Here is a 20529-nt window from a genome sequence, read left to right on the forward strand (position 1 = left end):
TTTTTGACAGAAACACCTTTGTTACAATCAGGATTAATGAAGAATTGGGGGGGGTGGGGGGGTGGGGGGGTGGGCAGGGGAATCTTCCAAAAACTAATCTTAATTCATATGAATATGGACCTGGCCATGCAGCACTCCAGTCGCTCCCTAAAGAAATCAATGAGTCACCCACCTCAACCCTTTGAGACAAGTTTTGCCTCTCAATGTGTTATGACTATCCAATAAATTGTCTCCCTCTGACAACCCCCAAGGAAATATTGCAGAGTCAACAAGCCCAAAGAGCCTCTAACAAGCAGCTCCCCATTCCCATCACTGCCAGAGGAAAGCAAAATTCTTCACTCCTGCTGTGATACCACCCTAAGTAGGCATACACAGTTCATCTCCAAAAAGGTCTTGGAAGAGCCCGTAAGCTGAAAATGCCTTAATGCTTGCTGCTGAATCCAGGTGGCAATCAAGCTGGTTTGAGGGCAAGCATCTATCTAGAGCTACTTTAGTGGTATTAGAGAGGTGACAAAATTAGTCAGACGAAAGCAGCAGGATTTCTACATGCAGGTCAGACTGCTAAGAGTGTCTCACTGAACTGAAGAGACTGATTTCTCAACTTTAAGGAAAGCATGGTGAGGTAGGGGTAAACAAACTCACTAGGTAAATTGAGCTGTTGGGAAAAGATGAGAGGGAGGCAAAGTTTGTGTGCACATATGTAAGAAGATCACGTTTCAGTGATACTTATTGTTAGAGTCCCACCTGAAGTAATCTTTTGCCTCTTCTGTGTTATTATCAGATCTAACAAAATGAGAAATGGCACACTGATGATCTTTTTGAGGAGCATGAGAGAGGCTGCTTGAGGAGACATGCGTCTTTCAACTTAATTTTTACGGTAGCATTACCTGAAATACTTCAGATTTTAATCGTATCAAAACAGTACTAATCGAAAAGAGTAGATTTCCTTACCACATTTTATTTGTCTTTTTTTAATACAATGCCTTTTATGACTTTTAATGTTATTTAGTTTTGAATGGGAGTGTTAAAATGTTATAATTTTGTACTATATGTTCACCTTTTCTCAAGTACATGAAATTAGCCTGACCTATAATTTGTTTAGATCTTTCAAACTTCAATGGAGAATAAAAAAATTAAAAAATAGGGGAAAGTTAACCATAAAGCCATAAAAATTCAAAGGATATTTATAGTGTTGTGTTACACTATCTCATTTTGTTAAATTACCTGCTTTTCTTTAGAATAGTGTTCCTTTATCTTTGTGCCTTACTACAACATTGACCCTTTCCTTGTATGCCCTTACAGGCTATTCAGCATCCTAAGGAACTCTAATTAAACTCAATGTGGTATCAAATGCTGACAGGAAGTCTCAGGGACATATAATTGTCCTTTTGTAGGACATACAATAAATACTTCAAAAGCCATTTAAGCTACAGAATGAAGAGGAGAAGGGGAGGGAGAGAGAGAGGAAGTAAACCAAAACAAACTAAAGATTGCTGGTTACATCAGAGACATCCAACAGCTGTAGAATCTATTTTCCAACAGCTCAAGGGGCCATTATATCTTTGAATATCAATTTACATCTATCCTTAAATGGATTAACAAATGTCTTATTTCACTTGCAGCTTCTTTGGTAGTTTGATACAAATTGTTTCTACAAGCAGCCCAAACATAGTGTTGGGGTACATATTAACAAAGGCAGATTTATTTGGCTTTTCACTGTACACTGCACATCTCAAGAGTTGCACCTCACAGCTTGTCTGATACAACAGGCTGTTGGCAATCAAAAACCTAATCACTGCTCTGCACAGTAGGAAGCAGGCTGTCCCAGCACACAGGCTGAGAGTGACTTCTCCCTTGCAGAAACTATCAGCTTCCTTTAATATCAACATACAAGCTAAACTTCTAAATTTTGGAAAGCAGAACTCTTAGGAAAGAATATGTTTGCATCCTCTGGTGTACTGTATGCTGCAGCTGCACATATAAATGTGAAGTGGTAAGCATTACATTCATTACACTGTCTGATCAAACCCATTTAGAAGTGTCTTGGCAGTACTGCTGATCACAAGTGGGAAAATGTTTCCTCACATTTAACCCTAGCTTAGCTTAACTGAGAGAGCAGATACAAGTCTAATTGCTGCCTCTTCCTAAGGTATCTGTAAATCTTACTAAACAGCAGGCAAGTCCCACTCAACTGTTTTCTTGTCTTTGCAACCAGGCTTTCTCACTAAAGTAATGCAAACTAGCTGCATTACACAGTTTAAGTCTCACAGGCATTTGATTTATATCTTAGCACAAAGAAGGTAAAGTTTCCCTGGAGGTCTGTTTTTAATTATCTTTGCATATGCTTGGCTTGCTTTTGTTTTTTGGGGGCATTCTGAACAATATGGATTAGTGACCATAACAGACTGAAATAAATGATTGTTCTTTATTCTGTATTTCCTGTCTTTTCTTTGGTCTTCCTTTCTTTTGAAGGAAAGGAAAAAACTACCACCTGCAATAGTATCCCCAGATAAGCTGCAGGAATACAGACAGTTGTGTCTACTTCAAGAAGCTATGCGTACTAGTTTAATTATGCATCTGGCTTTTAAAACTAGTCATTTTTTTAAACAGATACTGAATTTCTTCTATCACTGAATAATATGAAATGCAGTAGTTTATTCATAATTTATTCACTAGTGATTTAAGTGGAAAATGTCAGCTGAAGAAATAATGTCAGATGCAAAGAAACTAGGATCTGGTGTGTTGCAAAGCAACCCAAACCACCTCAACTGCTCTTTAATTCTGCCTTGAATTAGACATATTCTGGGGGTTTTAAGAGAAAAAAGGTATTTTTTGAAACACAAAAGTAATATTATGATTAAAGTTTGATAATTTCCATTACAAAATAGAGGGTCAGATTCTTCAGAGTGTACTTTACAGCTCTAGACATACCAGGGCATAATTTTTCATTACATATTATTTGTGACACAGTACACTTACAAGCTGTACTTCATCATATCCTACCTAGCTAGAATAAAAACCATCACCATACTGAAAAATTACATTTTAAAATAGATAAGGGAAAAAGTATGTAAAATAGTTTAATGTAGCCTTGGTTTCAGTTCTCTCCTTCCTCTACAAATTTCCTGTCTCAATCTGAGTGACTGTCCAAGGATATTTAAACTAATGGACCCAGAAACACATCTGAGATCAAGGATCAAAATTCCCTGAAAGGAGGTTCAATCCCACATGAGGGAGAAATGCAGCCTTACCCCTCCCCCAACCCTAAAAGAAAAATGGAAATTGACATATTGGGGCTAGGAGGGAACTGCAGCATGTTCCATCCAGATCCCCATAGTAGATTGTTGGGGAGCCAAGAAATCTACCAAAACAAACATACAGTTGAGTGTAGCCTGGCGTGAGAAAATATGTGCCTCAGTTCCTCATTCATAAAACTGGAATAACTTTCCGTGATTCATGGAGACAGAAGGCACCCTAAACACTTTGAAATTATCTGATCCTATAATAAAGGCAAAAATCTCCAAAGGTCAGCCATCTCAATTTGAAGTACAAAACATGGGGAAATCTTGTTAATGTTTACCAAAACACGAAGGGCAAATATCAGGATGATGGAGTCAGGCTGTTCTCACTGATGTCCAATGAGACAACATGGGGCAACAGGTACAAGCTGGAACATAAGATGTTCCAAAGAAATATAGGGAAAAACTTCTTTACTGTGAGGATGACAAAGCACTGGAACAGACTGCCCAGATGGGTTGTGGAGTCTCCTTCTCTGGAGACATTCAAAACCCGCTTGGATGAGTTCTTGTGTGACCTACTCTAGGTGACCTGCTCAAGGGGGTTGGACTAGATGATCTTTCGAGGTCCCTTCACACCTTTAAGATTCTCCAATTCTGTAACTTGCTGCAATCACATATGGCAACAGAAGCACCATTAGAAATTTAATCCAGACCTCTAAAACTACAGTCCAGTGTTTTAACCACAAAGTGCTTTTTCTTCCTTGATTAAAACAGGAAACTATGACACAAAGCATGCGCTTATTCTGCAGCTTCAATATGTTACCACAAATGTCTTAGAAAAAAATACATGTACTTCAAATAGAGTCATCTCATCCAAATGTATATTTTGATGAAACAAAAGGTATGCATGTCATTCTGTTGGAGGTCCATCATTAAACACCTGGTCCTGAATAAACATTGTAACTGCTGAGTTGAGACAACTTTGTACTGGTTATAAAAACATCTGTGTATGTGAATTTTAAGATAATCTTTTATAACTTACAAGGTTAAAAGTGTTATCAGTGGCTGAACTGCAGTGAGATTAGAGTATGTGTAATGTCACCAAGAAAAAGCAGAAGATAGGAGTGGTGCTGCTGTTTGACAGTATGGAAAGCGTTCTTCATTTTTAATGTGATGTTAGGTATCTCTACTTTGCCAGAAAGATCCAGTTTACAAAACTATTTGCTTTTACACATACTGGCTTTTACCTGGAAGACACCAGATAGGGGAAGGTATTTGGCCTCATGGTGAAGTGCTCTGATGATCTACTCCTTTCCACTCTCTTTTCCAAGGGCCTATATTCCCTTTTCCAGCTAATATGGAGATTTGTCACATGACTAAAACATGCTTGGCCCCATTATGAAGCTGTACAAATTCCCATCAATCACATCATGTGGAAGGTTCCCCTTGGGGTCACAGAAGAGATATGCTTTACCTACATGGTAGAAGTCATGGGATATACAGAAAGGGAATAAATTGCCCACAAACGCCTCAGGGTTCCTTATCTGAGCTTTAACTCAGATATATTACTAGTTTTAAAAGATATTTTTGTTTCCATTGCTTGAAAGAACTATTTTTTTCTAAAACAACTTTCATTGCTTTTTTTCAATGGATTTAACATATTTACCATTGTCCCAAACTACTTGAAGACAATTGAGGCATATTATTCTCAGTGATTAATACCTCAAAGACTCATCCCCAAAGCAATGATGATTTCTACTTGACAAGTGTTTCTTCTCACTTTCTCTTTCTAAAGGTCCAGCACAGAGGCATCAATGGCTACAAACTCAGAAGTGATCTTAGTCATAGTTCAGTAAGACAAGGATAAGTTTCTTAGAAAGCCCAATTGTCCTGTGCAGTGGTCTGGAAGAAGACTTTCCACCTCCTGGCATTCTGAGCAGACTGATGAAAGGTCATCTGAGGAAAAGTGCAGCACTGGAAACATAGTCAGTTCTGTTCACCCACACTTGGCAAAGGCTGAGTTTAGAACTACCTCCTTCTGGTTGTACTCTGTTGTGCTTTTTTCACTTCCTTGAATGTCTTATCAGATTTTCCAGAAGCCCTTAGATCCAACAAACTGTCAGACATCTTCCAGCCTAAGTTCCTCTCAAGGTGACACCACTGCAGTCATAGCCTTAATGAGTAATCAAAACAGCTTCAAAACTGGCATCTACCCAAGGGTAGATGTAACTACCCTAATTCAATCTAACTGTTCAATTCAAAAGACTATAGAAATCATATAGTCTCTTAGAATGCTGTTGTCTTGTAAAAGTAACACCTCTACAAGGGAAGGCAAGGTAACAGTTTCTGCTCTCCTACTCTTAGACTCCAAGAGATCAACAACCATTGAGTATTTTTAAAGTTACACTAAAAAAACTCCATTCTCTGGTATTAGCTACCCATTTTGTTTATTTCCATGTGCTCATGCCTTTATGAACCACCAGGACATCTCTATTTAGAAGAGAAAGATTAGTAATGTTAATGATAACAGAAGGTTAATGATAACAGAAGCATTATGCAGTGAGGGAAAAGATTCAACCTGATGGCTTGGCCTCTAGGAGAACAGTCTTCTAGTAGCACAGTCCTTTGAACAGCAAAGGCTGGTCCAAGACTATTATTCTGTGTTTTGATATTACTTCCTTTGTAAATTGATTTGTACTATCTATTAATGCTTCCAGCAATTTTAACACTTTGGATAAATAAAGTACTTTGGGTAGATTGTATTTTTCTAATTTTACAAATATGGACATTCACAGAAAATAATGACCTTTACACACTCTCAAAAAAATCCACACAAGTTGAAGAATATGGATTTGGCTGAAAATTTTTACTTTGGGATTTTCATGGAAATGTCTCAACTTCACTATCTGAAGGTCGGGACCCTTTTGTGCACTGTCAAGTCTGACTGAATAATGCACATCTGATCTCTAGCAATCTTTAATCATAGATAATTTCTAGAAATCCACAGTAGAACACATGGACTGCATGAAATACCTTGTTAGATGGTATCTTTATAGGTAATGGTTTTTATCCCTTAATAATTCATTAGGCATAGTTTTAAACCAAGTTACAATGGTTTTAAGTTTCAGCACTTCCACTGAAGCATGTCTTTCTGGAAGTGTTAACACCAGGAGAAACAGCTCTCAGGTGACTCAACCACAAAAGAGATTCTGCTGTGCAGCCAGCAAATAGAAAGAACTCTTTGTTTTATGTGGACTCTTTCCAAGCAATTAGGTATTTCTTTCACCTTTTTTCCCTTTTCTCTTTTTTGGTTTGCAAATTGATCTGCATAATTTTAGTATGAAATATTCTATTTCTGAGAAGAAAAAAAAATTCTGTCAAATTTTGGCATTTTATATGAAAGACTAGTTAAGAGGCACAGAGCAGAGGAAGATGGGAACAATTGTGAGGCATAAGAAGAGGTAAAAAAAAAGAAAGACAGCATCAAAAGGAAGGATAACATCTTTGGAAAGGTGGGCAAAACCTGGTTAAGTAGGAAAGAGGAAAAAAATTAAACAGGAGAAAGCATACAATCAGGCAAAGATCTGTAATGCCTGAAGGCTCCCGGACCTCATATGATAACTCCCTCATGACTTCTCACCAGACCTTTGACCTGAGGTTGTTCTTCTCAAGTTTCAATTTTCTCTTCAATCTAGTGGTTATTAAAAAAAAAAACCAAACCAAATCTCCACTTCACCTTTTAACAGTAGGTCCAAAACAATAATAGCATGTTACTGCTTCCAAATCTATCACCAATTCAATTGGTATGAGACTGCTTTAGAGGTATCATAATCCAAATAACAGGATTGTTTTGTTTTGTTATTTCTGTTTTTAAGTTAAAGTTCAAAATATGCAAATGTTGAATAGTGACACATTCAAACCCTAGGCAAAACCAGAATGAAAGATGTCTGGGGAATCTTAACTCACTTCCACTTTAGGAGGAGGGTGTAATTAAGAAATATCTGCCACACAGTAATTAGTTTCATTTTATAAGTTGGATTTTTTTTATTTCTATTGATATCTGTGAAATATTAAGTTAGTGCTCAATACAGGAGAAGAGTCTGGGAAAACCAAAGAAATAACATTATTTGCTCAATAACAAAAAAATCAATGTGAAACTTTGTTCCCAAATTTTCAACTTGTGCTCAGGGCTTATCTCTTCCCAGTTGCTTTTGAGAACTGTTCTTTCAACTTTGGTTAGTAATCACTATGAATATTTTAGTTTGCTGTCTCTTATACCAGTCTCTGCCTCTTGATTTCATAAAAGATCGGACAGTTTCCTGATATCTCATAGTTTTTCTGCTTTGTAGAATAAATGCATAACAGTTTTCTGAATTACTGTAAGGTCTGAAGTAGGATTTCAGTGCTTACAAAAATGATCACTTCTTTTTGTGCTCTGTCATGAACAGCTGGTTTTAAACTTTAATAGTTAACCATCCTTTTTAAGGAAAATACAAGAACTTGCTAAATTCCTGAAATGTTTAAATCCTTTTAAATTAATTAACACTCTCTTTTTTTTAAATTTCACTTACAGCGGACGTCATCTACCTTGACTTCAGCAAGGCTTTTGATACTGTCTCCCATAACATACTCATCAGAAAGCTCAGGCAGTGTGGCTTGAATGAGTGGACAGTGAGGTGGATTGAGAGCTGTCTGAATGACAGAGCCCAGAGGGTGGTGATCCATGGCACAGAGTCGAGTTGGAGGCCTGTGGCCAGTGGAGTTCCACAAGGATGGGTTCTGGGGCCAGTCTTGTTCAACATCTTCATCAATGACCTGGATGAGGGGACAGAGTGTACCCTCAGCAAGTTGGCTGATGACACCAAGCTGGGAGGACTGGCTGATTCCCAGAAGGCTGTGCTGCCATTCAGCGGGATTGTGACCTGCTTGAGAGTTGGGCAGAGAGGAACCTCATGAGGTTCAATAAGGACAAGTGCAGAGTCCTGCACCTGGGAAGGAACAACCCCATGCACCAGTACAGGCTGGTGGTTAAACTGCTGAAGAGCAGCTCTGCAGAGAGAGACCTGGGAGTCCTGATTGATAATAAGCTAAATATGAGCCAGCAATGTGCGCTCGTGGCCAAGAAGGCCAGTGGCATCCTGGGATGCATCAAGAAGAGTGTGGCCAGCAGGTCAAGGGAGGTTCTTCTCCCCCTCTACTCTGCCCTGGTGAGGCCTCATCTGGAGTCCTGTGTCCACTTCTGGGCTCCTCAGTTCAAGAGGGACAGGGAAGTGCTGGAGAGAGTCCAGTACAGGGCCACCAAGATGATCAGGGGACTGGAACATCTTTCATATGAGAAAAGGCTGCGGGAACTGGGGCTGTTTAGTCTGGAGAAGAGGAGACTGAGGGGAGATCTTATTCACATTTATAAATATGTAAAGGGTAAGTGTCAGGAGGTTGGGACAACCCTTTTTTCTGTTGTATCTAGCAACGGGACAAGGGGTAATGGGATGAAGCTGGAACACAAAAAGTTCCACTTAAACATAAGAAAGAACTGTTTCACTGTTCAGGTGATGGAGCAGTGGCACAGGCTGCCCAGAGGGGTTGTGGAGTCTCCTTCCTTGGAGGTCTTCAAGATCCGCCTGGACATGTTTCTGTGTGACCTGATCTAGGTGAACCTGCTTCTGCAGGGGGGTTGGACTATATGATCTCTAAAGGTCCCTTCCAACCCCTACCATTCTATGATTCTATGATTCTGTGCACATAAAATACAAGAATATATACCATGCGGTATTATTTTAACAGTTGTAAGAAGTTTGAGAGAGGTACATGCAACATGGACAGATTAGTGGTCAGCCCATTGCAATCGTTTCAAGTGTTTCCATTAAAGCCGTTGGGAGTTTAGAGATCTCAAACACTGACCAATAATGTACTTCTCAAAAGCATCCAAGTATCTTTCTAAGAGACATTTGCATCTACTCTTATTTTTAATTAGTCCCTCACCAACACTAATTTATGCTATTAACTTAACACATTAATTGATCAGCTACAGAATCTATTTTAAGAAACTATACAATATGCAGTATTTAAATTTAACACACAAAGCAGTGATGATGAAACAGTTGATCTACTTTCATGTTGATGACCGGATCAGTAAGACAGACCAAACAACTAATACAATTCACCAAATCACCACCAAAGTCAAAATGACACTAACAAGTAGAGGCTTTACCTAGCTACTCAAAGGCCAGAATTCTAGCCTTGTTTTACCTGACTTTCCAAATTATAATAATATAATATGGGTAAATTTACAACCACAGAAACATAAGCATTTTGTCCATTCATTTTTAACCACTTTTCCAGCCCATACTTGCCCTGTAAACAATTACTGTTCAACCATCATGGCTTTGTGGTGTTTCACTTGTCCAAAATATTAAATAAGCAAAAAGTTGCTCAAGAAAATTCAATCAAACTAAAACCCACTGTAACACAGATTATCCCTGTCTGAAAAATTTTCATTCATTCCATGAGTTTTTGACCAAACTAGGTATTTTTAGCACATCCACAATGGCTTCAGACAACGTTTAATGAGTGTATGAACTAAATTCTTACAGAACAAAATTAAAATTGGTCAGGCTGTATTAAGTAATTTTCAAAAAAAGTACTTACTGAAGATTATGATTTGGGCTGTTTGTTGGACCTGTAAACATAAATGAAATAAATATTGTTGGCAAGTTTGGTTCAAGGACAACAGCAAAAAAAAAAGTCAATAATTATCTGAAGGAAACTGTCTCTTTAAGTAAGGTTTGTCTCAAGATTCTAACAAAACCCTCTGTGTTCCTGCACATAATTATATATTGCTATTCTCAAAGCCACAAATAAAGATCACATGAATCTTCTGACTGCTCAGGCAGCAACTTGAGTGGACCGAATTTTGTTAGAAAATATCTCCCATCATAAAAACACTAGCTGTTTAAAAGACAGTGTGCTATCTTGACACATCACTTACCTCTTAATAAGCCTCACCTGAGTCTTACTATCAGAGTTTATGGTATAACAAGGGCATACTCTTAACCTTTGTCACAGTGGGTCCAATACCCAGCACTTAATGAATCACTACAAACTGAACTGTGGAGTCAGCTGGTTTCATTACAAAATTAGAGAAAAGTTTTAGGAAGGCGTCTCTAGATCTTTTTTCCCGATTGCCTCAGAAGAAAACCAAATAAAAGCTTGCCTTCCAGGCTGGATGATTAAGTCTCCAAAATGAGCCACAAGTACTTCTTGAAAGGTGTGGTGTACCTTCAGCTGTCAAAGGGTAGAATTTGAGGTCAGGCTTCATGCAGCAGTACAGATGTGGTATTTCACAAGGATGAGCCAAGTATTGTGAACATCACGTAAAAAACTGCTTCTCTAGGGTTTTTTGCATTTTTTTAGTGACTGAACTCAGCAGCAGACTGAAGACTCCAGGCAACAAAACATTATCTTTTATTCACTTTATACTGGCATATCATTAAATTTTATTCTTTCCTATGTCTCTACACACATTTCCATCTGTATTTAGTTTCTAAATTGGTATCTAGTTCAACTGAGATGCTCTGTGCTGGGAAAGAACATCCAGGTAATGGCTTTATTTACTTCCTTTCATGTTGAAGATTATTCTTAAAACATCAAATCCATTTCTCATTACGCTATTGTGAAAATTAATACCTAGTCTATAAAGCAGTCTGAATAATTATAGAAGTCAGAAACTCACCGAGCCTTACAAACAACACTCCTGTGGCAGTTATCGTCTTCATCCCGTTTGAAGCCACACACTGGTAGTATCCTGTGTCTGTGGTATCAAGATCCTGTATTCTCAGACGCGAACCATAATCTGTTTTTCTGATTATGATCCGTCTTGGCTCCTGAACCACCGGAGCATCGTTTTTTAGCCATCGGACATTTGGAGATGGATTTCCTGCTACCTTGCAGTGGAGGATTGCTGTTTGCCCTTGGACTACAGTGATATTGTTTACTGGTTCCAGAAAGGTCAGGAAGTAACCTAAGAGGGTAAAAGGTCATAAAAGATCAAATTTCACTTGGGTTGTGATAAAAGACTGCCCAAAGGCACATTTTTAAGAGAGGATCTTGGAAACAGTTTCAGTTTTCTTCTGAATATATACTCAAAAAAACCCCAAACCAGCTATTCGCTGTCCTAGGGACATCATGGCATCACACTTCAATTTGTCTTCCCTGTTTGTCGGTACATAGGTATGTAGATTAGAAGTTCTAGTATGAATATCTTTACAATTTTAACTCCCTTTGTAGATACATATTCTGAAGCAATAATGACTTTTTCTGTTTAGCTTCTAGGTCTCTTGGATCATAGTTAGTGCTACAACAGGATACACCTTATTCCGTAAAAGAGTAATCCTAGTTGCAACCATATTAGAATATCATTATAATTTTACCACTTAAAATTCTTACATGATCATATGTTTGTATTAAAAATAAATAAAACTGGAACGGTTACTTTTGGATATTAATTCCACTTGACAGATATTCATCTGAAAAAAAGGACTCTGAAGATGTGCCTCATTTGTATAAATTTACCTTACAATTGAATTTTAAAGATAAGTCTCACATTCCATTTAAAGAAAGAATATCTCAAGTACAGAAGTAACATGTAATAGACATCACTTTAAAATTGATTATATGCTGACATTTTTTATATCAAGTCTTAAATAGCGCTAAATTAGACAAAGAAAGGTCTGTGTGGATATCGAGTAATCGAGTTTCACGGGTTTAGTTTTATGAATGGAAACTAAATGCACTAATTTGTGGTTTGTTGAAAGCAAAAGGCTTGTCAAGAAGTATGTGTGCTCTACTGGTGATCTCAAGTGACAAAAAAAAAAAAGGAAATAAGGAACATTGCAAAAGCTTGACAGTTGAAACTTCTGTAGGTTATTTTAAAATTTAATCTAGTCTTAGGAGTCTTGCAACTGACATACATCACATGTTGAAACCTTGAAAGCATGGTAATCATATGATTGTCAAAAGAAGTAAGAAAAGTTTCTATCTGTCACACACATATGTTTATTTTGGTGAATTTACACCATCTAGACACAGAGTATGAAAAATACTCCATATTGGAGTAAATTTTTTGTCAGTTGGATCCTAATATCATGTAACTTTGATGGATGTCCACATGTGCCATCTCCTATCAGTTAGATTATTTGGCACTTGTTTAATCACAAAATACTCTATTACTGTGCAGGAATCTAACATCAGTAATGCGATGGTCAACATTCACAGTCTAATTGATAAAATACCCTAAGAAAATTGATGCTCTGCTTTGATTTACATTTGGCATGACCGTGAAAATCAGTTCCTTTGTAACAGCTAGGGACAGCACTGAAGAGGGGAACAGTAGAAACACCAGAATATAATGAATTTGCAAAGTCGTATTTTTCTGGAAAACTGGGTTGTCCTAAGTGTGACACTGTTCTCTACCACTGGCATTTAAAAAAAAAATCTTGTTTTAATGAATAACATGAAAATACAATGTAGGCAAGCAAATTTACTAAAGTCACTAAATAGAAAATGCAGTAAACCCAAATATATATAATCTCCCCATTACATTGGAAACTTACAGGAAAATTATTTTGTCATCCTTTTCTCTTCATCAAATTATTCTATATGTAATTTTACTTTACTTTTCCATATTGTTAGTCTACATATCTTTAGTAGTCTTTTAAAAACATTTTGACAGAATACAAAAAATATTTCTTTTCAAATGTCTGATGAAAAGAAAGATTAAAAGTACATGAATGCTTTCTGCAGTGACATGCCACAATTGTAATTGTTGTGGTTTCCAGTTACATCTCATAGCTGAAGAATAAGAATTACAAGCATGTCTGGTAGGGAACAGACAAACAGTAAATTAAGCCAACAGTTTACATATATAAGCATTTCTAGCTGCTATCACAAGTTAGGAAAAGCATTTCCATGGCTATTTCACTCTAGCTCCTTATTTAGGGAAAATCACCACTTATTTTGCCATATTTTCTATATGGCAAAATATTCTCATCAGCAGCATTGAAATAGTTGACAGGAAGAAGAGAAGCAAGTTTGCATTTATTTGGAATATGTTTTAAAAAGGGTAGTTGTACTTAAAATTAAAGTTTGAATCAGAAGAATCAATTTCTGAAAAGAGGAAAAGCTGAAAAACTATTCTAATCCTAGCAAAATAATAGGGGCAATCAAGAAAATCTTGTCATGGTGTCACAGTTTGACATGACAGCCTTTTCTGGTATGGGGGAAGGGGCTGCAAAGATGGCTCCTGCAAGAAGTTGCTCACAACTCTCCCCAGCTCAGAAAAGCCTCACTTCTGGGGCTGAGCCAATTAGACGCCTCCACGATCACTTTTTAAGAAGAAGCCGGAAGGGGAGGTGTCTTCCTCCATCTTTTTTTCTTTCTTCTGACCCTTCTTCTCTTCTTCTGGCTGGTGGTGGTGCAAGGAGTAGGAACAATGAGAGAGACAACCATGCGGACTCCAAGGTCAGTGATGAAAGAGAGGAGGAGGTGTGCTGGAGCAGAGACTCCCCTGCATTCTATGGAGAGAACTGGTGAAGCTGAGGTTTATTTTCATTTCTTTAAAGACCCCCACATCAGCGGTACAGACTCATTTTGATAATGAGCCCGCATCAGGGGCAGAGACTCATTTTGCTAAAGCTGACCCCGGACCAGGGGCAGCGATTCACTTCATTAAAGGCCCCGAGCCAGGGACAGTGATTTTGGCCGGAGGAGGCCTTGTCCCGAAGGAGGGGCCCTTTATCACTATGGCCGGAGCAGGCCCTGTCCCGAGGAAGGGACCCAATATCCACAGCTGCAACTGTGGGGAGGAACCCACGACAAAGCAGCTCATTAAACTTATGCCCAGAAGAGGCCTTGTCCCGAGAGAGGGACCTTGCAACTGCAGAAACTGCAACCGCGGTGAAGAATCCACGTCAGAGATATTCACCAAGGACTGCGTCCCGTGTGAGGGAACCTGTATCGGCAGAAGCCGCAGCTGCTGGGAACAACCCACACCAGAGAAGTTTGTTAAGGACTGTGTTCCGGGGGAGGAACCCCGTGTTGGAGCAGGGGAAGAATGTCAGGAGTCATCCTCATCTGAGAAGAGAGAAGCGGCAGAGCCCATCTGTGAGAGACTGACCACATTCCCCATTCCCTGCCCCACTGAGCTGTTGCGGGGGGAGGAGGTAGAGATATCGGGAGCAGTGAGCTGGGCCCGGGAAGAAAGGAGGGATGGGGGAGGGAGATCTTAAAGTGCTGGTCGTAATTTTCTCATCATCCTACTCCCTCTTTGCTTTTATTCTGTTCTGTTTCTTGTAGAATAAACTTTTCTACTTTCCTCTCTAAGTCGAGTACTAGAGTCTGTTTTGCCCAGAACCATAATTGGCAGTGAGCCCTCCCTGCCCTTGTCTCAATCCACAACAATCTTGCTTATCTTTTTACTCCCATTTCACTGGGTCCTCCGCCATCTTAATGAGGGTGGGGGTGAATGGGGGCATCGAGCGAGAAGCTGTCGTGGTGCTGTTGTGCTAGCTGGGCCAAACCACGACACATGGTAATAGTGTTGAGCTGTTGAGTGGAAAAGGAATGAATCCATAACATTGTGAAACTGTGAAAGCACCAACTCAAGGAATAGTTCTGTCAAGACACAGATTGGATGTGTGGTCTGCAAGACAGGTGAGAAACTGGCTCAAAGGCCATACTCACAGGATGGTGCTGAATGTTTTTTACTCAGACTGGCAGCCTGTTACAAGTGGTGTTCTCCAGGGACTGATACCAAGCCTACATTTTTCAACCTCTTCACAAATGTCTTGCAAGATGAGACTGAAAGCACCCTCATCAAGTTTGCTCATGGACTAAACTACCCGATGACATGGGCAGAAGGGAAAGCCATCTTAGAGAGAGAGCAGGACAGGTTGAAAGTAGAGGCAAGAAAAAACTGCACAGAGTCTAACACGGACACTTCTAAAGTCTTGGACCTGGAGTCAGAATAACCAGAGAGCCCAGCAGAAGTTAGATCTGTGTAGCTGAGGAGCATTGTGCTAAAAGGGAGCTGGGGCTCCTGATGGACTTAATGTGAGTAAGCTGAGGTATGCTATGAGAACAAAAGCAAATCAGATCCAGGGATGCATTCACAGAGGCATAACCAGTAGAGATGGAGATGTGATCATCCAAATCTACTTAATGCTTGTCAGGCTACACCTGGAGTTCTGTGTCCAGCAATAGTACACAAAACAACACAAAAAGACTGGAGAGTATCCAAAGGAGGGCCAAGAAGATGACCTTGAAGATTCTCAGACTGGAGAATCTGTCCTATGAAAATACACTTAAAGGAGTTAAGTCAATTCTCCTTGGAGAACAGAAGGCTCAGGGGGAACTTCATCACAGTTTTCCAGTATTTAAAAAGGCATTTACAAAGAGGATGGAGACTCTGTCTTCACAAGGAGCCACATGGAGGAGACATGGGGCAATGGGTGCAAGTTGCATCCAGAGATGCTTCACCTCAATAGAGGAAGGAAATTTTTGCAATGAGAACAATCATTCACTGGAAAGTGACCTTCCCAGAGATGTGGTGAAGTCCCTATCACCAGAGGTTGTCAGAATGCAGTCAGGGTGCTAAACGATCTCATATAAATTCTCTTTCCCAATAAAGATCTGATCACATGATTTTCTGAGGTCTCTTCCCAGCTTGGGCTGTTCTGTGGTTCCATGAGTCTGTGATTCAGCAGTCATGGGGGTGGTCTGAATGTGCTTACACAAGGAAAGCAAAAGAGACAGTTTAATGTGTTTTTTTCTGAAGAAGCATGGCCACTTCTATCATGGAGCTACCACAGAGGTACAACCATCAGGCTTAGAGATGTTCCTGATTCCTAAGAATTGAAAAAGGAAGAGAAGATGCTTTCTATAAAGGTGAAGTCAATTCAAGCACTCTAAGTTGAGAACCAGGGAGTGTGGTGTTTCTACCTCTTCAATATACTTTTGGTTCTTAATACGAACTGTATGATACATCACATTGTTCTTCCACCATTGGTTAGCTTATAGCTTGCTCAAACACTTACCACTATTTCACTTTTCATGATTTAACATGAGACAAGTTGAGTCTTCACTTGGGGTAATATTCACTAGTCGTGGATATTACATTCAAATAAATTTGGATTAAAACAGATACTAAATTTACTTATTAAGATGAATGAACATTATTAACTCAAGACTAAATCTATGTTAGACCTTTTTGTTTTACCAGTTAAATCAGAGTTACCCTAGGAAGTAGTTTAATTTATAGCTTTTAAGCAACCCAAAGTATTTGATATGAATTTATGAACCAGATCTTATTAACAACTAGAATAAAACTATTACCACCAAGAGCAATGCCAATGATTTATGGGTTAATTCAGACCCAGTGTGATTAGATACACTTCCCCTGAAGTCAGTGTAAATGAATCAATTTCCTGCAGGTCAGAATTTGGCTTTAGTTCGTTATTTCTCCTGCCAATTTTACAGGCATTTTTTGCAGTCTTTTCTATTACTCTGTTATTACAAATCAAGTAATAACAGAGTAATATAACCTCCTGAACTTTGAAGCACTTGTGCTTTCTTCAAAGTTCTGCAGAGCAGCTTAGGAACAGCAGGGCAACTCACTGCCTAGCTGTTGTCTCTGTTCATACCCTGAAGTGTGTACTCTCCATCTGCTAGCATCATGTCCTCTTTGAGAAAGGGTGCTGAAGTCTGGTGTTTACACACTTCTTGAATCTGCAGTAAGTGGGCAGGCATTTGTCGTGCTACTCTGTTATTTGATGTCCACTTTAGATAACCCATAATTGCAAATCTTTCAAACAAAGTGGAAAATTTAACCACTCGAGTTCTTAAGAATGTTTTCCTTATTTAATTTCTGTGGTGGTAATTAGCAGTTACTTTTTGTGATGTACGTCACACCATACACACTGTGTGGATGCCAGTTTAATGTAGTGATTTGGGGAATAAACAGTCTCCTAGGATAAATTAAGACCTCAACCAAGTGCAAAGCAATTTTTTTTACAGTGTAGTTATCTTTCTCTCTTAATAAATATTCATTTAGACAGTTAGAGAAGAAAATGAAATGTGAAGTCATTTGAACTTGTATTAACTTATATCTTATACTTTATGTTATGCATTGGTGTACCACATTTAAAAAAAAACCCCTCTAATATCTGGTAATATTTGTTTTAATACTGACATAACCTTGAAACAAAGAATAAATATTTTCTAACAAATATTTTCATATTATAGACAATTATATTTCACTTGTGATATTGATATCAAATAGATTTTTTATATATATATATTTGACAGTATAATGGCCAGCAGTTTTCTGTGTTACAGAAATATTGTTGCAATATACTGTTTTCTACCATCTGGCTTGGTTCCAAGGCTCATTTGAAGAGAGGAAAATGTTTACTTGCCTTCAGTGACCCTTAGCTTGGCTTAAAGCACTTGAAAAGGAAAAGCTATCTGGTAGATATTTCTGCATTTGCTATAGGCAAAGATGCTCTAAATCAAATTTCTCTTTTATTATAGTTTCTTTTTAAAATGTTTTCATGGTACACACAACACGGTGTACAACTAATACTAATATTTATTCTGCTTGAACAGGGTAAAAACTGTTCTGTCAAGAAGTTATGAGAGGATAATGAAACTTAATCTTCACTTTATGTTACACTATCATACTGTACATATTTTATGAACAAGATAGCTTAAGGAAATGACTGACATGAATTCTGGCAAAGCTTTCATATTTTGAAATACATTTGTTAGGCTGCCAGAACTTCATATTTTTAAATACAATAGATTTGATATAAATATATCAAACAGAACCTCACAGAAAATCAAACCTCAGGTGACAGGTCTATTTTAGGTGTGTTGGCAAGAACATAAAAATAAACTTTTCCTATGTGTGTCAAGTTGTTGTCAAGATATGCACAAGAACAGATACTAAGCTACAAACATAAAGGGTGCAGCCATCAATGAGACCTCACATGCATATTATTTTTCTTAGTTTTATTTATATTATTCTGGCACTTAGAGGTCTAAGTTATTGGCTCAAACCATATGTGCTATTCTTGGCATAAACAAAATACAAAATGATTGCTCTGTTTCTGTTATTGTAAGATCTTATCCGTGATTTTAAAGTTCATTCTAAAAAATTATTTTAAACCTCTTTAGGTACTTTAGATCAAGTTAATACTGGCCTAGCTGTTTTTGAGTTTTGTTTTCTATTGTTTTTTTTGGTTTGTTGTTCCTTTTCCCCTGTATGACATTTAAAAATAATTATGCATTCATGATTTTCAAACAAGTTTCATAATATTCTCCATGAATAGTTATTATTAAAAACTTGTGACTTCTTATTTCAGAACATTAAAATCTGTTTCAAATATTGAATCTCATGACATGGGAAGACACCATCACACTTTCTCTCCAAATTCAGAAATTAAAGCAAAAGGAGTTTAAATAGCTTTCCAAATACACAAATGGACTAAGTGGTAATATGTGTGATACCATACTGAGTTTCACATCTTTATCTGTTCCTGAGATAATGGGAATATGAGATAATGAGATAATTTCCATTTTTGTGGAAGAGTCAATTCCCTTTTCTTCCTGCACCTTTGACTCATAAATTACTTGATACTTGAACATACAATATTCTCTTCAGAAGAAGTAGTAATAATCATATAAAAGGTTTATCACCTTTTAGAATATGAATTTCCTGATAAGACATATATACATATTTAAACATCTTTAGATCCAAAGGTCAAAAAAGTCCATAAACACATCAGTATTGAAGAACACACTATAACTTACAGCAGTGTTGGCTTTAGATACTCAAAATTTAAAATCAAGTCTCCCCAAAAAAGGAAACATTTTGTTTGCATAAGAGCATACAACCAAAGCATTTTGCCCTTCATGTCATACAATTTTCCAACGTTCAAAACTAAAAATGTGCATAATATGATTTATTTAGAAAGTTATATGGGAATGGGTTTTTTTTCCTCTTATCCTCTTGTTTGTTTGGATTTTTTTTCTTCCTCCCCATATTTATTTTTGTTTTCAAATAACTCTTTGATCACTTTCTTAGATAGAAATAAAAGACTATGATCTCTCTCACCATAATTCTCAAATGACAACCATCTGCAATGGAGTTTTAAGATTACTCTAATTTTACATCCAACACAAAAGGGTTTTTTGGGAAAATCATAGAATCATAGGTTTGGAAGAGAGCTTTAGAGATCATCTAGTCTAACCCCCCTGCAGAAGCAGGTTCACCTAGATCAGGTCACACAGAAACATGTCCAGGCGGATCTTGAAGACCTCCAAGGAAGGAGACTCCACACCTTCCCTGGGCAGCCTGTGCCAGGGCTCCCTCACCTGAACAGTGAAACAGTTTTTTATTATATTTAAATGGAACTTTTTGTGTTCCAGCTTCATCCCATTACCCCTTGTCTCATTGCTAGATACAACAGAAAAAAGGGATGTCCCAACTTCCTGACACTTACTCTTTACATATTTATGAATGTTAATAAGATCTCCCCTCAGTCTCCTCTTCTCCAGACTAAACAGCCCCAGTTCCTGCAGCCTTTCCTCATAAGGAAGATGCTCCAGTCCCCCAGTCATCCTGGTGGCCCTGTGCTGGACGTTATCCAGAAGTTCTCTGTCCATCTTGAGCTGAGGAGCCCAGAACTGGACACATCACTCCAGAGTAGAGGGGGAGCAGAACCTCCCTTGACCTGCTGGCCACACTCTTCTTCTCTGCATCCCAGGATGCCATTGGCTTTCTTGGCCATGAGGACACATTGCTAGCTCATATTCAGTTTATTATAAACCAGGACTCCCAGGCCTCTCACTGCTCTTCAGCAGGTCGACCTCTAGCCTATGCTAGTGCATGGAGTATGAATATGAGTGTTAATCATTATACATTAGTCATCACAAATTAAATGTATGAGTATTAATCTAACGATATTTCCATTAGAAGCTAAATCATAAAAACTATAATAAGATGTAATTTTTTTACATAGGAAACATACTTTAGCTTATGGAATGGCTGATTACTAACAAGAAATGTCTTGAGGAAGATAACACTGTTCCCAGATTTACTGTGTTATGAATACAGAAATTATTAGTATAAAGTGTTTATAGAATTGACAGGTTATCTATAAAGAATACAAAAAAGTTGCAGAGTATTCTGGGATCATAAAGAACCAAACACTACCGTAAGAGAAAGCAAATA

At 38.0% G+C, this 20529-nt stretch overlaps 1 protein-coding gene across 1 annotated transcript in view; it reads right to left on the reverse strand.

Annotated features, from left to right (window-relative positions):
- The window catches only part of ROR2 (receptor tyrosine kinase like orphan receptor 2), a 152357-nt gene that overhangs the window by 20431 nt on the left and 111397 nt on the right, over positions 1 to 20529 (reverse strand). Inside the window, exons 3-4 of the mRNA XM_062018116.1 lie at positions 10972 to 11259; positions 9888 to 9918 (exon numbers count right to left, since the gene is read on the reverse strand). Of these exons, the coding sequence (XP_061874100.1) occupies positions 9888 to 9918; positions 10972 to 11259 (319 nt within the window). The remainder of the gene's footprint in view (positions 1 to 9887; positions 9919 to 10971; positions 11260 to 20529) is intronic.

Source organism: Colius striatus, chromosome Z, assembly GCF_028858725.1.
Source record: "Colius striatus isolate bColStr4 chromosome Z, bColStr4.1.hap1, whole genome shotgun sequence".
Taxonomy (NCBI): Eukaryota; Metazoa; Chordata; class Aves; order Coliiformes; family Coliidae; genus Colius; species Colius striatus.